General features: G+C 38.4%; 2 protein-coding genes across 4 annotated transcripts; one reads left to right on the forward strand and one right to left on the reverse strand.

The window, feature by feature from the left end:
- Positions 1–1,894: 1,894 nt before the first annotated feature.
- LOC113054053 (COP9 signalosome complex subunit 4) lies at positions 1,895–5,405 on the reverse strand. Of its 2 annotated transcripts, XM_026219341.1 has the most exons (10): positions 5,290–5,405; positions 4,503–4,582; positions 4,252–4,403; positions 4,078–4,181; positions 3,817–3,970; positions 3,117–3,267; positions 2,835–3,005; positions 2,632–2,747; positions 2,322–2,406; positions 1,895–2,226 (listed from the first exon to the last, which is right to left on the reverse strand). In XM_026219341.1, exons 1-10 carry the CDS (start codon positions 5,361–5,363, stop codon positions 2,093–2,095), a joined length of 1,221 nt encoding a protein of 406 aa, XP_026075126.1. In that variant the 5' UTR covers positions 5,364–5,405; the 3' UTR covers positions 1,895–2,092. The 2 variants fall into 2 exon arrangements, with proteins under 2 accessions (XP_026075126.1, XP_026075125.1); XM_026219340.1 differs by having other exon boundaries at positions 2,632–3,005.
- A 1,371-nt stretch (positions 5,406–6,776) lies between these two features.
- Positions 6,777–17,846, forward strand: LOC113054054 (protein lin-54 homolog). Of its 2 annotated transcripts, none has more exons than XM_026219342.1 (14): positions 6,777–6,951; positions 8,885–9,599; positions 11,590–11,707; positions 11,799–11,932; positions 12,050–12,205; positions 12,829–13,030; positions 13,339–13,409; positions 13,569–13,766; positions 13,849–13,940; positions 14,256–14,327; positions 15,605–15,707; positions 15,928–16,065; positions 16,173–16,375; positions 16,677–17,846. In XM_026219342.1, exons 2-14 carry the CDS (start codon positions 8,907–8,909, stop codon positions 16,873–16,875), a joined length of 2,379 nt encoding a protein of 792 aa, XP_026075127.1. In that variant the 5' UTR covers positions 6,777–6,951; positions 8,885–8,906; the 3' UTR covers positions 16,876–17,846. The 2 variants fall into 2 exon arrangements, with proteins under 2 accessions (XP_026075127.1, XP_026075128.1); XM_026219343.1 differs by lacking the exon at positions 6,777–6,951 and adding an exon at positions 7,619–7,869.
- The last annotated feature ends 1,357 nt before the right edge of the window (positions 17,847–19,203 follow it).

A 19,203-nucleotide genomic window follows, 5' to 3' on the forward strand; every position in this document is an offset into this window, starting at 1 on the left:
AGTACATAACCAGCCAGTGTTTGAAAAAATCGCCTTACTAAAGCCCGATTCACAACGGTTCGTTTATAATAATGTTTTCTAATTTTAGTGGTACGGTAGGTTTTCGCGGGAAATTTGAGCATGACACTGCATGATGTCTGTAAACATAAATGTATATTTAATAATCAACATAAAAACTTTTCAGTTACTAATGTAACTTCAGTTCCCTGAGATAAGGGAAGGAATGTTGCATTGACAAACGTATGAGGAAACTCCTCTTTACTCTGATACTGAATATAATATAACTCTGATACTGATACTAATATAAATCCCACTGGACCACACCCAGGAGGGTGCCATTCCTCTGGTGGAGTGGGCTCTCACACCTATAGGGCACTGCAGCCCCTTTGAGGCATAAGCCAAGGGTATAGTGTCCACTATCCAGCGAGATTTCTGGTTTGTAACCTGCAGCCCTTTAGAGAGGATTCCGAAGCACACATAGAGCTGCTCTGAGTGAAGACCCAGAACTAGGCAAAGTGGATTGGGACCTTACTCACCATCTGAATTGGGGAACGCAAGAATGGTAATGACTTGTGCTCTAAATGGAGTGGAGAGCACTTTCAGCACACAGCCATGGCTTGGTTTGAGGACTACTTTACTGTCATTAGTCCTAAACTCAAGACAGGAACCACTGACTGACAGCACTTGGTCAACCACTCGCTCGACACTAGGAGGAAGGTCCTAAGTGACAGAGGCACAGAAAATTGCTCAACTGGAGCGGCTCAAAGGGAAGACCACGTTTCCGATTCTGTCACCGCTTGTGGATAATGTCCCTTTATCGATCCGATCTTGTCACATGCTTTAATGCTCTAGTACTGTTAAGAAAAAATAAATTGTGGCCACGAAAATATAATTTCTTAGAATTTATATTAAATTGCACTGAATGTTTGCTGGATGAACAGATTAGTTGATCGTAATATTAATTCTGCTACAGTTAGTACTGGCAGCTGATATAAATAATTGCAATTAATAATAATTGTTATTGTTTATATAATACATTTTCCCTTTAGAGCTTATTTGCTACATTGGGAACAAGGAAGTAGTCTCACTGTTCGTTAAAGGAAACGTTTCCTCATCTCCTTTTGCAAGCAGTGTTTGTACTTTGGACCGGAGAACATAATCATCGTTGCCCCATACCGAATTTTTAATAACACCTCTGAAGCCAGATGGCCAACGAGTGAATTGGAACAACTAGCCTCCTTCTGTTATTTTCAGAACCTAACTTGACACACATCCGGGACAGCTGTCCAAACCTGAATTGGATGGCAAGCAATTCTAACTTTTCGAATAGAAGTTGGCCACACAGAAGAGCGTAAGCTGCTTGCGTTCAGCGGATATTCTCCAAAATGGTGCTAAGGTGATGCGGAGAAACACAGAGACGAATTGTTGAATTAAGTCATTATTTGTATTTTTTTTTTCACGTACAAACAGTAATCTTGTCACTTCATAACGTTATGGTTGAACCACTGATGTCTGATGGGACTATTCTGACGATGCTTTTCATACCTTTCTGGACTTTGACGGTAATTTACTTGGCAGTCTATTGGACAGTCTCAAACCTCCTTGTTTTCATCCAAAATATCTCAAATTGTGTTCTGAAAACGACTTTACAAGTTTTTGAACGACATGGTTAAGTAATTAATGACACAATTTACATTTTGGGGTGGAGTATCCCTTTAAGGCCTATGTGAAGTGGCTTGTGGAATGAATTGGTACCATGTTCACATGGTTTGTAGTACTTCACTTTTCAATTATTTTATCTTTTGTCACTGAAATCAAACATTATAACCAGACATTCTGATTAATGATTGTTTCTAGCAGTGCAAATCAGAGACAACATTTCCGAGACACAAGGAATTTTTCACGCCATTTAGTAGGCATCGTATACTCACAGACCACAACTATGAAAACATGAAAACTTGCTTAAATGCTTAAAAGAGCATTAACACATATGTGCTGGGTTAAATTTATAAATTCAATGGGAGTCTTTTCTGTTTTGACCAATGAGAAGAGAGAAAGTGAAGTGTTGATGACAGAAGAGCATGAAGAGGGTTTATTGGGTCATCTGGGCCTCGATGGCTTGCGCCGTCCACTCCGGTGCTGTCTGACTGATCTTCTCCAGGAGGTTATTCACCTGGAAGCACAGGGACTGAATCTGCTTGTCCCAGGTGGGCAACGGCTCTCGCGCTGATGGAAATATTTATAAATAACATATTATGTAAGTTTCTTACATTGAATTTTTAAGTTTCTATCCAACAAATTTAGTCAAAAACCAAACTTACTTTCAAAATGGACAATGCTGTCTATCTGGTCAATGAATCCATTCATGCGGCCCTCTGTGATCATTTGTGACGCTATCTTTTCTGCCTGTGGGAAAACAAAGACATTCGTATACAAAAGGCTTTCTGAAGGATCGTGTGACACTGAAGATTGCTGAAAATTCAGCTTTAAAGCACAGGAATAAATTACATTCTAAAATATATTAACAAGTGATTTTAAACATTTTAAATATTAACATTTTTGATCAAATAAATGCAGCCTTGGTGAGCAGAAGAGACTCATTTCCAGCAGATGTTTTCTGCACAGCTGTACCTTTGCAGGAGGAATCTCCAGAAGAGCGCCTAACTCTTCAAATGTGATGTTATTGTAGAGTTTGCTAGCAGACAGCAGGTTGTGCTCAATGACTGCTCGGTCTAAGATGCTTGAACCTGAAAGCGTTAGACAAGTGTTAGTCATTATTCTTTCCTGGCAAAGAACATGAATGAATGACAGTACTAAAGCATAGCATGTAATACCGTCGGCTGTGGTGGCTTTCTGATGCGGCATCAGCATGGCAGCAAACTCCTGCAGTTGGTTTCCCCGAATGATTCGATCCAGGTACATCTTTTCCAGGATCCCGTAAGCAGCAAGTTGCTGACAGCGTTCATCCTTGAAGAGCGTAGCCAACATACGAGAGCGCTGCTGACCTTTTAGACACATTAAGAACTGATTATATCATGTGACCAGCTTCAAATGAGGTTGAAACGGTTTAACCACAGTTCCAGCAGTTTGACTGTAAGTGATGTAATGAAGAGTACCTGCGGACGCCAGTATAGTGCAGTGAAGCGCATGCTTCAGGGCCTCCAGGCGCTCAGTCTCATGGACGATGGATTTATAAGAAAGCTCATTGTAGCGCTGAGCTGCCTCAATGAACTTCCTCCGATAGTCCAGAACTCTGGCATAACAGACCTGCAAAACATTTTGGGATTGGACTATAAAAGTTTTTCAACCAAATAGCAGTTACTGCCAAGTAACTACAGAAATGGATAAAATGCATTTATATTTAAAGTTTTTTTTTTGTGTTAATATATTAATAATATAAATAATTATATTTGTTATTAAATTAATAAATGTAATTATAAAAAATATATTTTTTTTTTAATTTCATTTATTAATTTAATTACAAATATAATTGTTTATATTATTAATATATTAACACATTCATACATATTTCAACTGTTATGTTATATGTTAGATATTAACTTAATTTTTAAATATATCAATAACGGTTGAAATAAATACAAAAAAAGAGAAATTTTATAAGCTGTTTATTAATAAATGTTTATTAGAAAACCTTTTGGACAAATAAAACAATTGTTCAATTAAATTCTGACGATTCTTTACAATCCCACCGAAATCATCATCACATCACAAATCATTTATTTGAAACACCACCCAGCCCGACTGGATCCTGTGCTTTTTATATGTAGTAGCATATTATAAAATGACACGGTGCACCTTGTAGTGAATCTGCAGCTGTTCATTGGTGGATTCATTCTGAAGTAAAGACGCTCGGTTAATGTAGGCCTCGGCCTGAACTGGGTCATCATCCTCCAAATACAGACGGGCGATTTTCAGATAAGTGTCCAATTTATAGTCCACATTGTACTGTCTGTAAAATAAATAAAAAACAGATGATGTGAACTACATAATCTAATCATCCATGGTTTTAGGTGACATGCAGACGCAAATAAGAAGCTTCAGTTTGTGTGATCTTACTTCTGACCCGTCTCCAGCGGGATCCCCACAAGAACCAGCGCTGCGTTCCTCCAGTCCTCCTCTTTCTCGTAGATCGTGGCTAGATGCTGTCTGATCGAAGCCACCTGGAAGAGCATGAGATCGGCTCACACATGATCCCAGCATTGATCTGAGAGTGTTTTTCACCACACGTACCTGTTCTTCAAACGAGATGACTCTGGGCTGGATCTTCTCCAGGGTGAAGTGACACACAGCTTTCGCAGTGCTGTCCGGTAGGTTTAGAAGATGCGTGCAAAAGTCTGTCAGCAGCTGTCTGGATATGACCAGGCTGACGTTCTCATTGACCACTGCGTGAGACAAGTGAGAGACATTCAGACGATGTAATGAGAGGAATGTGTCTGTTCTCTTATTACGCTGATTCTATGTCACCAGACTAGTGTACTTACTCGCTTCAACAAATGCTTTCAGTGCCTCAAGTTGTTCTGCATCTGTAAACTGAAGAGCCTTTTCTAATATTTGACGATATCTGTCAAAACAGTGCAGAAAAACACATTTCTTAAAATGTGTTTCTAAAATATCTGCAAGAAACCACAACCATATTTAATACAGAATTTTGGTTAGCAAAATAAAAAGAATTGTCGATTTGTTGTTACTTGCTAGTCAGAAGCAAGTGGAGTTGTGGGCGGGGCATGCTAATTCTAAAGCATTTGATTGGACAACATTTTAAATACTCCGCTAAATGCAAGAGGATATTTTGTTTTTGTTTTTTACCAGAAAAGAAAGACTAAAATAACTGATGGCCATTATGTCAACTTTAAGGTGCACACTAGCACACAAATGACATCAAACCTAAGAGGCATGGTCTAAAATCTTCCCATTTTAATTTCATGGGGTCTTTAATTCAGTAAATAGTAGCTAAACTTACAGCCTTTACTCATGCCCTTGCACATGTACCATTAGATGCAAAATACATCACCGTACGAATATCCATTAATTATTCTCATAGCTGTTAACCATTATTAATAACATCTTTTGTACGTGTAACTTCTACGGACAGTTATAAAGCTAATCTAGGCGTTGTTGACAGGTAGATCATCTCACACTAGCTACTGTTAGCCTGTCCTCCTCTGCAAAGCAGCACGTCTCTCATATGAAAATACCTACACAACCGTTACTTCATGCAGTAGACGTACAGTAAGTAACAATATTAGCAGATGATTTGAAATGACATACTTCCCAGCTAGATCTTTGTGAGACCCGCTAGAGTTCATCAGCTGTGCGAGCTCCTGCCTCACGCCCGACGCCATCTTCCTCCGCGCTCAAAACAACCGCAGGCGCGGGCCGCCAGAGGGCGCTGAGAGCCGAGAGCCGCTGCACTTCACCCACCGGACGCCAGAGGGCGCTGAGAGCCGGGAGCCGCTGCACTTCACCCGCCGGACGCCAGAGGGCGCTGAGAGACAGTTTTTAACCTTTATAAACTAATTCCCCTCACAGACTGACCCCGTCAGAGCCATGGTCAGAGCCCGTCTACGGATATATATTATATATTACACATTCTATGCCCCTGTATAATATATGTAAATCCCAGTAATTAATTCAGTGTATTTCTATATTTCTATAATTATTATCTTATTCCAATCTAATTAATTCCAAGGATAATATAGAATCAAAAACATGGTTTCTTAATGATATGTGATAAATCATAATTTCATAAATAATTCATACATTACATAAATAGTAACTAACACAAAGATCAGTGTCAAAGTGCAGAGTGTCTGCAGAGAAAGAAAAGGTAGCAGACCTGCGACTTTACAGCTAAAGGGAGTGCATTTATAAAAGCTCCTATAAATAAACAGCCTGCATTTTTTTCTGGGCTAATAGAATAGAATTGAATAGAATATTAGAGCTAGATGAAGTGTATTTATGAAATATCCTAAGTAAACAGCAATAACGTGCTATATAATATAATAAAATATAATATAATATAATATAATATAATATAAGAACTAAAAGAAATGACAATAAGATCTTAGAAATAAACATTCTGATTTTTACTTCAACAATGTGTGCTACTTTATTTTAATATAATAAAATATAATATATACAGTAAGCTATATGAGTTATATTTATAAAAGGTCCTGTAAATAAACAGTATGAATGTGTACTGCAGTAAAGTGCTACTATATATTTTTTATCATATACACAAAAGTAATTAAAAGTAAAAAGAATAACTAAAAAAGCCTATATTATACTTCAACATTAGCTATTTGTATATACAATAAAGTAACAAATATGATATAATAATAATTTATATAAATTAAATCGAATACATTTTAATGTATAAAGTGAATATAGTTAATATAATTTTTTAAATATGATCCAAATGGCTACATCAATATTTCTGTTGTGTATATATATATATATATATATATATATATATATATATATATATATATATATATATATATATATATATATATATACATATGTATATATATATATATATATATATATATATATATATATATATATATATATATATATATACATATATATACATATGTATATATATATATATATATATATATATATATATATATATATATATATATATATATATATTATTTTGGAAATAGAATAATGTTTTATTATAAAACAGAAACCTCTGGTTTATTTCTGCTGCACGGAAGTTCCTGCGTAACGTCATTTGTTGTTTCCGATGAAGGCGTGGTTTGATTATGGGATGTTAGAGGTGAAATGGCGCTCGGCGCGGTATTTTAAACAATCGTCTTCGTCTGCGAGCGGATGATCGACGCGATGCGGCGCCGAGTCGGGCTTCACAGAGACTGATCGGGTGGAAACCTCAAGGACTTCAGGAGAGCGTCTCGAGCGAGCGTAAGAAAAGCTTTGAGCTCGAGAGCGCGTTCATGATCCGAGCTCGTTACGCTAGCCGAGCTGCTAACATTGAGAGTTAGCTGAGGCTCATCCTGACAGTCAGACACCTCACAGCTGACTCTGCTTCACCATCCCTTCACTGCGCTATTAGTTTCACGGAGAACCTGTGAGGTGTTATTATACACATAACTTATATATGAGGCGTAATGTTGAGGCAGAGTGACGTGTTCCCCTTCTGTTGTTGTTTTTGTTAATTACGCAGTATTTTGGTTATAAACGGAGTACAAGTTCGACTTTTTCGCTCAGGTTGTTCATTTTATGATGTGTTATGTTGTATATACAATATGCACTGATTCAGCTAATTGTAATTATAAATATCAAGTATTTTCACTGCCTTTTATTTCAGTTTTATAAACTTAGTCTAGTTTTATATATATATAACGTATATGGTATACGAAGCTCGTTGACATTTACCTTTTAAGAGAGTTATGTGGCTTTCGTTTGAAGGACAAACTGTTTAACATGCATTATTTTAAAATAATAAGTTTTTTTAGATATAGACTTGATTGATCCTAATTGAAATGATATTAGTGAAGGGACAGTTGCAGTGAGAATGTTGTTGTCGTTTCTATTTTGTTGGTCAAAGCCTGTGTGTGGCTTTATTTTCTTCTCTGGCTGACAGAATCCGTCTCCAATCGTGTAGTGCGCAGTGATCGTGAATGATAACTCTTGAAGATCAACATGTTTTGTTTCAGTGAAGGATTGGTCCTCGCGCAGTAACTCATGAGTGAGCTTGTGAATAGTTATTTCCATGGCAACAGAATTGTCAGGAGAGCGGGCGCGTGGAACATCAACAGACTCCGCCTGATGTGAAACTGACAGACGCTCTTGATCGCTTTCAGTGAATTAAGTGTTGAGGTAAAGGAATAAACACGGATTGTTATTGTCAGGCATGTCCACAGAGGCCTGCTGTTGTTTAAACTGCAGTGAAAATTTTACATGTTACGTTTAAGATACTAAACGCGTGCATTAAATGTTGTTTAAGGCACTTTTCTGTGGTGCACATAACTGTCCGGCTACTTCGTGTTAGCTGCGCTTGAAATATAATTGTGTTTACTGCTGGTTAGCTCCTGTGCTAGTGAGCCGCGTAGCAGCTGAGAATAAACAACTGGACGCGACGCGACGCGGAATGAATGGGAGCGGTCCGGGTGCGTCGCGTCGCTCGCAGTTTGTGCAGCGTTTAGTGAAAATGGGAATTTGAATGGCCCGCCAGTATGATTGTAGCAGATTATTATGTGACAATTATGCAGCTGTGCTGATATCAGGGGTTGGGCTAGTAGTTTCACTCCAAACTGACAACTATATATAATATACAAAAATGCTGTCTATACATGTTGAAAAAGAAAAAATTGTGCCCACAAACACTGCAATATCAGAGTATATTTAAATATTTAACTTGTTTTCTTTACCCAGAAAAATCATTAGAATTACTGCAAGGCTAATGTCATGGAAATATATGATGGGAAATATTTGGAAAACTACGTTACTCTATAATGTTTATGTGCGTGGTAACGTTATGTATGCATGTATGTGTGTGAGTGTGTGTGTTTGTTTCACCTTTTCCTTTTTGAAGTAGAAAAATACTTATTAGAAGTTTAGGTTAAGTTAAGAAATGAATGATTTTATTCTGCAGATACATTTTAGTAATTTACATTGTTACATTGTTTCTATTTATCAAAGAATCCTGGAAAATAATTATCACTGTTTCAACAAAATCATTAAGTAGCACTATTTTCAACATTAATAATAATAATAATAATAAAATTAAATGTTTCTTCAGCAGCAAATCAGCATATAATGAATTCTAGTAGCTTTTCAGTAATATATTCTCATCTCTAGCTTCTCATTTAAGATGTGTTTTTTTTCCCCACAGTGTGACTTCAGTAACTTTGTACATGATGGATGTGGTTTCACCTGAGCTCAACAGCCTCCTCCCTGATGAGATTATGGATACAGAAGCCATTGCGATGGAAGAGGAGCTTCCCACCGAGCACCTCTCTGCTCCTCCCCAATCTGAACCTGAGCCGCCGCAGGTCCCAATGGAGACAGAGGTGCCTGAAATCGTCAGCTTGTGTCCAGCCACCACATCTATGCAGATGAGCTCCGCCTCCACTGATGCTCAGTGCAGCACCAGCTCAGGAACTCAACTCCTCCTTGCCCCCTCGGGCCTCATAACAGTCACCACCATGACCACCACCACCTCAACCAAAACCACCGGTCCTGCGGTGACTCAGAACCTCCCCAAAATCTCCAGCGTTACTGTCCCGGCCAATCACCAGCTCATCATCAACAAAGTGGCTGGTGCCCCTGCTGCAGATGGCAAGTCTCCAGGCGCTGCTGTGCTCAAGCCAGAGGGCCAAAAACTCTTGGTTGCTGGCCTCAGTAAAACAGGGCAGCCCATTATGTTGGCTCTGCCTCACACTTGGAACAAGCCCGCCACTACCCAGTGCACAGGAGATGCCAAGGCCCAGCCGACACAGATCAAAATGTTGACGAGCGTAGGGAAGCCTGTGATAGCGGTGAGCTCAGCCAGTCAGCTGATGGGCAGCTCCACCACACTGCAGGCCCAGCAGCTCAAGACACTTCAGGTGGGCGTTTACAACCTTTCGCTAAACACTCATCATGCAGACATTGCAGAAATTAAGCATATATATATATATTACCATTTTATTTTAAGACCCTAAAGAGACACTTTAATTGCAAGGGTCTTTTCTTGGCCACAGTTTCTCATTATTATCTTATCTTTTTTTTTTTGTGCCAAGGTTAACTAAGGTAAGAATTTGTAATTGCTGCACCCGACAAGTTGTTAGTCACTTGTACACTTTCAAGCATGGAAAGAATAGAAAAACTTTTTTTTTTTTCTTTTTTTTTAGCAAGTAAAAATGTATTTATACTGTATTTTTTAAATTTATTATTATTTCTATTCTTTTTTTAAGTGTTATTTCTACTGTATTTTAACAAGATGTTTTCATTTATTATAACTGTATAAAGCCATTTATTTGTAATAAATAACATTGTTTTTACTTGTAAGGAAAATGCCTTTTTATTGTATTTTAAAATGATTTATTATTAATCTTAATGATCTTTATAGTAATTTCAAAAAAAGGAAACCGGCTTAATTGCTTTATTTTTTTAAATGAGCTATTATCTTTATAGTAACATTTAAAATATCTAATTTTAGTTTTATTAAAGGGATAATTCACCCAAAAATGAAAATTACCCCATGATTTACTCACCCTCAAGCCATCCTAGGCGCATGTGACTTCTTTCAGACGAATCCAGTTGGAGTTGTATTTAAAAACATCCTGGCTCTTTCAAGTTTTATAATGGTAGTTAGTGGGTGTTATTTTTAAATAGTCCAAAAGAAGTCCAATAAAGCACATCCATCCATCATAAAAAGTACTCCACACGGCTCCTGTGGTGAATCAATGTGTTTTTGTACGAAATAAATCTATATATAGCTTCTGCAAACTGTTGTACGGCATTCATAAAAGAACCTCATTCCGGTGGATGATGTAGGACATAAGTGTAAGGTCCGGCAAGAATATGCTAGTCTCACGAGAACCAATGTTTGTTTACAGGAGCAAAGGAAGCAAAGTTTCCATACTGTAGCAAAGCCAGTCCCCTCATGGCTTATATCATTATACCTCTGCCATTTTCTTTACAAAATTTTTTTTTGTTCTTCTAATTCATGACCAGTGTTTTGTTTTGCTCTCTCTGCTGGGCTTCTGCATTCGTTACTTTTCACTGGACCTTACACATCGTCCTACGTCATCCGCCGTAATGAATGCATATACAACAGTTAGCGGAAGCAGAGACCATTTATAAGAGACATGCCACTTCCTCAATCCTCATTCATTTAGATAGGAGCCTGGTCTTGTTAGTCTGAAATGCCCGGAGGCGTTGCCAAGATGGCGGCCGAGTGGCACGACTTGCCTAAAAGGACTTTGGCGGAAGTTAGAGATAATGGTTTATAAAGTTTTAAATATGGATATTTTTCTTACAAAAACACATTGATCTGCTGCAGGAGGTCTTTATTACACCCCACCCTCCCCTGAATTTTCATTATGGATGGACGTACTTTATTTGACATCTTTTGGAATATTAAAAGATAGCACCCATTCACTGCCATTATGAAGCGTGGAAGAGTTGGGGACGTTTTATATATATAGCTCCGATTGGATTTGTCTGAAAGAATGTCATGTACACCTAGGATGGCATGAAGGTGAATAAATTATGGAATATGGTGAACTACCCCTTTAATAATAGCTACTAAAATTAGTTTTTACTATTAAAATTATTATTGTTTATATATTTATAGTCATATTTATAAAACAATAAAATGTATGTTTAACTGTATTTTTAAATCATTTATATTCAGTTGTTGTTGTTTATAATAATATACATTTTTGTAGCCATTTCTGCACCATAATATTTTCTTCATGGAAAAATGGCATGCGTTATTATAGTAGATGTAATTTAGTTAATTTAATGAGCTTAAAGTTCAATCTTCTTTCCTGTTCAGTGTCTATCATGGGCATCTGAAATAATTGCCAAGGATCACATTTCTCTTCACAGATCACGAAGAAGCCGCCAGTGTCTACAGCTGGACCGATGATAACAAAGCTGATCATCACAAAAGCCCTGAACAATAAAGGACTGTCCAGCACAGCTTCGGTGGCTCCTGTAGTGACTGGTACTCTTTATAAAATAGAAAATGAGCAAGAGTGATTATTACATAGCACAGCTATGATATCTAAATTTGACTTCCTTTCTTTCGTCCACAGGGCGAGTTGTTACCCAGAGTACTCCATTGACACCTCCACGCACCATCACCATTGGTGAGACCGTCAGTACTGTGCCACAGCATACATCTGGCAACAGCAAAGTCGCCATCTCACCTCTCAAGTCTCCCAGCAAGGTCTTGAGTCTTTTAAATCTAAAATATGGCATCGTAATCACAAGCCTTTTTTTCTCAATGATGGCCACACTATGGTTTCTGATGTCACCCTCTTTCCCATGTTTCTCCTGTTTGTAGCTGACTGTAGTTTCCGTGGCCAGTCAGTCTCCAAACTCACCCCAGAAGTCTGTGACGCTGCCGCTTAATGTGGCTCTGGGCCAGCAGATCCTCACAGTTCAACAGTCTGCTGCCACTTCTCCAGCTAAAGCAGGAACCAGCCAGCCCACCGCACAGGTACAACCAACTAGAACCAGTTTGCTATGAAGTCGAATATAGATTTTTAACTGCCCCATCCTGTAATAACAGCCTGTATCCATAGCTTTCACGTGACGTCACACCCTTACAGGAACGTCCACATGTTGGGCAAAATAAGGCTATCCAGTGCTGACCAGTGCAGACTTGGCACAGGCAAGCAGATGAACCCAGAATATAAACACAATGCGCAAACTTTCACATTAAATGTTTTCCCATAGAAAACAGTTTTAAAGAAAACACTTAACCCTTTATTGCATTGTGTTCATGTTCCGAGCTCATCTGCTCGCCTGCAAAAAGCACACATTTGTATTGAATTTGATCTTGTAATATTGCTGTTTTAAAGGTACTTTAAGTATTTCAGCGGGTGTTTTAAATGTAATGCATACGGCCAAAACTTGCATTTTGTTCACACATCTTTTTTTTGTCTTTTTGAGAGATGATCTAAATATTTGTGTATAGGAAACGGATGGAAAACTGAAGGGCTTGTGCTGCAGTTCTGTGGATGTTTTTCCCGTCAGGTCTTTAAGCCAGTAACATGTCTGGAAACTATGAATAAGTGTAATTTTACATGTCGACTACATTTAATGCCTAATTGTGTACAGACTGTAAAGCCAGTGCAGACGGTGGGAGGAGTGGGAACATCCCAGTTTAAGACCATCATCCCCCTCGCCACCCCTCACAACGTGCAGCAGATCCAGGTGCCGGGAAGCCGCTTCCATTATGTGCGACTGGTAACGGCCACCACTGGCAGCACCACACCACAGTCGGGCGGCAGCACCAACACCAACCCTTCCATCCAACAAGGTCAGTATATCACAGTCAACCCATGTGAGGGATGAGAAAAAGGAAGAATTCACCCAAAAAACTCAAATTACCCCATGATTTACTCGTCCTCAAGCAATCCTAGGTGTATGTGACTTCTTTCAAGCCGTGTAATGGCAGTGAATGGGGCTTGAGATTTTGAAGCAAATTAAAGTGCATATTGTTTTTCTAATGGGTGCATTGCAGCATTCGGTTTTTAAGAATGACTTTAATGATAGGATTGAAAATGAAATGACTTGTAATCATTTAAGGAAATGCAATAACGTATCTGTTGTTGTGTTGTTACAAAGCCAAGCCTGTAATGATGAATGCTGCAGTCCGGATGTCTGTACCCATCGTCCCAGCACAGAGCATCAAACAGGTACACAGTCAAACAACCCGTTCATCACATACAGTTGAACAGTGACACCATTGTTATGGATGATCTCGCAGCTTTTGGTGTTTTTGCTGTGTGGCTTTGTGTATATAATCTGATAATCATCAGAAACAGTTCACACATGCTTGAACATCTTGAACCCAGGTGGTACCCAAACCCTTGACATCAGCAGCTCAGGTGGTGACCACGAGTCAGACACCCCAGCGTCTCATCATGCCAGCCACACATCTGCCACAGATCCAGCCCAACCTCACCAGCCTGCCGCCGGGCACTGTGCTCACCCCCGCCCACGGCTCGGGGAACATGGGCTATGCTGTGTTGCCAGCCCCTTACGTTACACAGGTCCGTATGTCAGCGATGGAGCAGGATGTAGGAGTTTGTCTGGTTGTTTAAAGGGATCCTCCCACTTTCCTTGTTCCCATAGATCGCTCAGCCTACGTTTGTGACTTTGACCAGCAGCTCCACCTTCTCAACCGCCACCCCCATACAGACTCAAGCCAGGCTTTCACTCAATGGGTGAGCCGAGCGCCACATGCCTCAATGTGTGTGTATGTGACCCGTTCTGGCAAAATGAGTCAGAATGTGCATGGGCTAAATTGAGCTACAGGCAAAAAAAAAATTGTCCCTCCTTATGTTTTTACAAAAATTAGTTCATTAAGCCCTTTAGCAATCCCAATGCTCCAAATAATAATTTTAGATGTTTAATAACTTTTATTTTGGTACTTCCTTTATTACCTTAATATGTATTCATTGTGACTCATTTTGCCAGCACAGGGCACAGATATTTACAAATTAACTCTAAGGTTGCATTCTGCCTGTGTTTTATTACAGTTTATCAACGTCTGAAGCAACTTCAAGGCCGAGAAAACCCTGCAACTGCACGCGGTCACAGTGTCTGAAATTGTATGTTACCCAGCATTTGTTTCAATTCTTTTAAAGTTGAAAATGGCCCATATAAAGGGTGTAACCTGTTTCCGCTGCTGCATTTGGCAAGTGCTTTCATAGTTTCCAGATCCAGTTGTAGAATATTACAACAATTTCCTTCCTTTTAACAATCTGCAGTTCAGTTCACATACTGTCAAATTCACCAGTAAGAACAGATAATTCTGACAGACAGGAAGCAGATTAAGACAGGTACAACTTTAATTTCAAATTGTATTGCTCACAAGCACTCCCTGTCAAGCATTTACTGCATTTACCCTGGCACAAAAAAAATCTGATTTTTTTTTGCTCTCATCTTATTGGAATTTGTTGCACACATATAAACCCAAAAAGCCTCATGAGATTAGATTTTTGTTTTTCTGCATTCAATCTGAGCCACTTCCAAATGTGGATTTTAATTGGATACATATCCGATATCTGGACATCCAACCTACGTCTATACATGCATATAACTTGGTATAGGTCAAATGTTTGGGGTCAGTAAGATTTTTGTTTTTTTTAATACTTCAAGATGAATGCATTGAATTGATTTAAATTTGATCATTTCAAAATTCCAAAATGTTTAGCATTTTGAATTTAAGAACGATACAAAAGATTACTTTCAAATAACTGCTGTTCTTTTCGAAATCTTGAAAATGAATTTTCCAGTTAGGAAAATAGTAAACAGCAAATTGGGCAAAACCGTTAATAATAAAATAATTAATATGATGATTTCTTGAGAAGCAAATCCGCATAGTAGAATTATTTCTAAAGGATCATGTGACACTGAAGACTGGAGCAGTGCTGCTGAAAATTCAGCTTTGATCACAGGAAAAAAATTTAAAACATTAAAACACAAGTTATTTTAAATTACATTAATTATATATTATATAAATTATATTAAAAAATATTTTCTGTATTTTAGGTCAAATTAATGCATTCTTAGTGAGCATAAGAAATTTTAACATTAAAAATCTAACCACTTTTGAACATTTATGTTACTTTTAAGGTGATGATACATGGGGCAACTTTTTGAGCAATGTTGGTGGGCAGTGTTGGCGTCAGCAGGAAAACAAGTGAGACACAGGGCACACGACCGGTCTAAAGTGGCCATTCTCATTGGGTAACTGACCAAGCAGCATTGCTCTGCAACATTCCTCAAAACGTTGCCTCATGTATCATCACCTTTACAGCAACTGCAGTTCTTTTATGAATAGTACCTTGCATTTACACTAAGAGTTGAATCTCTCGTCTCACAGGTATTGTGATTGCTTTGCCAACGGGGAGTTCTGTAATAACTGCAACTGTGTTAATTGCTTTAACAACCTTGATCATGAGAGTGAAAGACTGAAGGCCATTAAGGTAATGAATTACTGCCTAGTGTAGATCTCCATTGTCTTTTTTTTCATCTCACTACAAACATAATACTTCAAATGTGCCTTTATTTCTATTTGCCAGTTAACAACCACCTAGCAATAGCAAGCCAACGCCCTTGACATCTCGTTTGTTTTTCTGTACATGACCGTTCTGCTGCAATGCTTTGAATATCTATAGGCATAAAATGTAATGTGCTTTCTCCCAGTCATGTTTAGACCGAAACCCTGTGGCTTTCAAGCCCAAGATCGGCAAAGGCAAACAAGGGGAGTCCGACAGGAGACACAGCAAAGGCTGCAACTGTAAGAAGTCTGGCTGTCTGAAGAACTACTGCGAGTGTTATGAGGTGAGTGTTTGCACTCTGCAAAGAATGTGGAAGTGTCCTGTAGAAGATCTGGTCAGTCTTCTCTGATGTTTAGGACCAGATATCATTCTGTCGTCTCTTCACTGCAGGCAAAGATCATGTGTTCGTCCATCTGCAAATGCATGGGCTGCAAGAACTTCGAGGAGAGCCCGGAGAGGAAGACGCTGATGCACCTGGCAGACGCTGCAGAGGTGCGAGTCCAGCAGCAAACCGCAGCCAAAACCAAACTGTCCTCCCAGATCTCAGACCTGCTCACCAGAACCACACCGGCCGTCACCAGCGGAGGCGGAAAGTACGTCCCACCTTCACTTTATCAGCTCTGCATTATCGTCCGTACATCACAATATATCCACCAATTACCCATGCTCCCTAGCAACAGCCCAAAGCACTTTGACAACTTCCTATCAATTTGCCAAGCAACCACCTAGCAGCTTTTCAGTGAACCACACAGCAATTAATGAGTAAAAACTACTTCTAATACCATAGCAATATAGATTTAAAGTGGTTACTAGGTAATTTCCTGTGTGTTCTAATGGAAAACCTACACACAAAATCATCTTCTTGTAATAGTTCAAGTGTAAATCTCTTTCCAGGTTGCCATACACATTCGTAACAAAGGAAGTGGCCGAGGCGACGTGTGACTGTCTGCTGGAGCAGGCCGAGCAGGCCGAACTCAACAACCAGCCTCAGGCCGTGGCAGAGCGCCTCATTCTGGAGGAGTTTGGTCGCTGCCTCAGGAGAATCGTTAGTTTTGCTGGCAAAGCCAAGACGGACTGTCCCATCAGCTGCTAGAGCCGTGACTCAGACCCATGGTGTTGCTGAACCTAGACTCGGGCTCCACTGGGGGCACTCTTACCGGCCCTCATATGGATTCATGGGCCTTCTAATAAAAAGACACAAACCAGAACTTCCCATTGGCCAGAGAGATGTGTTGTGGAGGACTACAGTACTTCATTGTAGCCCCTGCGATGGACTCCCACTGTCTGCTTTACCGGAAGGGGTTTATTTTATAGCAATGGATGCAATTTTAAGGTAGTTTTGGTTTTGTTTTGTTTGGCAAAGTTTTCCACTTTTAAATCTGCATAATCATGATATTTGGTTGTCTTTTAAATCTGGATTTTCATCTTCTCATTCACCGGTGTCAGAAAGCTCCACTATTTTTTTTCTTTCTAATAACCTCGGGACAGTTGGGATGCGGAAGGAACTTCCCTGCACATGTAATAAGTCGTCTGATCATGACTTGTATACAGTCAGTAGCCTGTGCTGTAGCTTCATTCTGTTTAAGTGCTCACTGCAGATCTCGCTCCTTAATCAGAATCGGGTTCATGTTCAAGCATGCAGACATTCAGCCGAGCCGGTCTAAGAGTCACACCAGATTGAAGCGGAGCACGGCGGTACAGATTTCCTGTACTCCAAAAATCTGATGAGATTACTCTTCACTGATGAAAAGAGCAGCTAAATAAGCTTCGTAATCCAGTAGTGAGGATATGCTCCTTCATCTCAGTCCACAGATCAGTCGAGAACCTGCTCACTGATTCTTTTCACTAAGTTCGTTTGGTTTGGGTTTTCTTTGCAGTTATTGGTTGATCCGCTTTGTCAGGGCTGAATTAAACCAAACCTGTCCATATTGCGAGTCTGATGAGTCTACACGTCTGGAGTCGCTAAAACACTTCGAGTCAATCTCCTGAAACCTGCCAAGAACATGTCCAGTCCATACTACATCCCAAAATAAGATGTTGGGTTTTTTTTGTTTGTTTTTTTTTGCTTAAAGAAAAACAAGTTTATTTTAGGAGCCATTAGAAAGTTATTTTACCCAAAAATGAAAGTTCTGTCATTTACTCACCCTTGTGTTGTTTCAAACCTGTATGACTTCCTTCTTCTGTGGAACATAAAAGAAGAGATTTTAAGAAATGTGTCTGTGTTCGTTTTCTCTTGTCTCTCTCACGGTTAAAGATAATAGAAAAATAGTAACAGAAACTCTCTTTGTACAACAGGAGGGTGGAGAAATGACAAAATGTTATTTTTTGGGTGACCTACTGCCTTAATTCCATTATCATTATGAAACTGCAGTCTTTATGCATAATGCAGGGAAAAAATGTCATTATCATTACTGTATTTTTTGTATTTTTACTTTCTGGTATCATATTATTTTTCAGTAATGAGAATCAAAGTGAGTTTTGGTTTATACAGAATTTTCATAAACCATATAATATGTGTATGATAAAAGGGAAAAACTCCTCATTACTGTAATTAGATTAAAATAAGTTAGATTTTTTTAAATATTATATATTAAATGTTTTTCATAAATTAAGGATAATCTTGCATAGTCAAATTTCATGTAATGCAAGGAAAATGTCATTCTCATTACAGTACTTATAATTTTCTATTTTTAAGAACTGTTTGGTTTCTTTTTAGTAGCAAAATTTTACAGTAATGAGAATAAAAAATACATTTATATACAATTTATAAATATAATAAGATTATCAGTATGCATAATGCAAGAAAATAAACCGTATGATCGTTTAAATAATATTTTTTTGGTTTGGATCACTCTTTAAAAACATTATGTTAATGAGAATAAATAAAATGATTTTATTTTTATTAAATAATATATAAAGGTAATTTTTGTGGTACAAAAAATAGGATTATGTTCATAGCATTTTTTTTTTTTTTTTTTTTGAGGTTTTAGGGTGAAATATTAAGTTTTCTGTTTGTGATTCACTGGCATGCGTTTCATTCTTGAAGGCAAGTAATATATATTAAATGGGATATTAAATGTTTCTATGGTAGAACTGCTATAAGAAACAGATTCATCAACTGGAGGCTGTCTTTAGGTTTGGCTGAAGCCATGATTTGGTTGGCACTGGTGCTTAACATGGACTTTTATGCATTATTTCAGAGCACTAGACTTCATTTTACGTAGTGCTTTCTCACATAACAGCTCAAACGATCCCTCACTGTGCTCTGTGGAAGTCTGCTTTCTTAAACACAGATTAAGCGTTAACAATTGATTAAAAAAATAAAATAAAAACTGCTGCATGTAATCTGCCAAAATAGTCTGCTTTTATTCAGTTTTATTTCATATATCAGACAGTTACTAAAACTTTGGAGGAACTTAAT

The sequence above is a fragment of the Carassius auratus genome, chromosome 35 (assembly GCF_003368295.1).
Source record: "Carassius auratus strain Wakin chromosome 35, ASM336829v1, whole genome shotgun sequence".
NCBI lineage: Eukaryota > Metazoa > Chordata > Actinopteri > Cypriniformes > Cyprinidae > Carassius > Carassius auratus.

What these genes read in the sequence shown, in the direction of transcription:
- LOC113054053 (XM_026219340.1), bottom strand. Translation starts at nt 5,363, where the DNA reads ATGGCGTCGGGCGTGAGGCAGGAGCTCGCACAGCTGATGAACTCTAGC. An exon ending in TCATCTCGTTTGAAGAACAG is followed by an intron (nt 4,182 to 4,251) that starts GTACGTGTGGTG and finishes ATGCTCTTCCAG; the next exon opens with GTGGCTTCGATCAGACAGCA. An exon ending in CAGCATTGTCCATTTTGAAA is followed by an intron (nt 2,227 to 2,321) that starts GTAAGTTTGGTT and finishes TATTTCCATCAG; the next exon opens with CGCGAGAGCCGTTGCCCACC.
- LOC113054054 (XM_026219342.1), top strand. Translation starts at nt 8,907, where the DNA reads ATGATGGATGTGGTTTCACCTGAGCTCAACAGCCTCCTCCCTGATGAG. An exon ending in CTCTCAAGTCTCCCAGCAAG is followed by an intron (nt 11,933 to 12,049) that starts GTCTTGAGTCTT and finishes TCCTGTTTGTAG; the next exon opens with CTGACTGTAGTTTCCGTGGC. An exon ending in CAGCACAGAGCATCAAACAG is followed by an intron (nt 13,410 to 13,568) that starts GTACACAGTCAA and finishes TCTTGAACCCAG; the next exon opens with GTGGTACCCAAACCCTTGAC.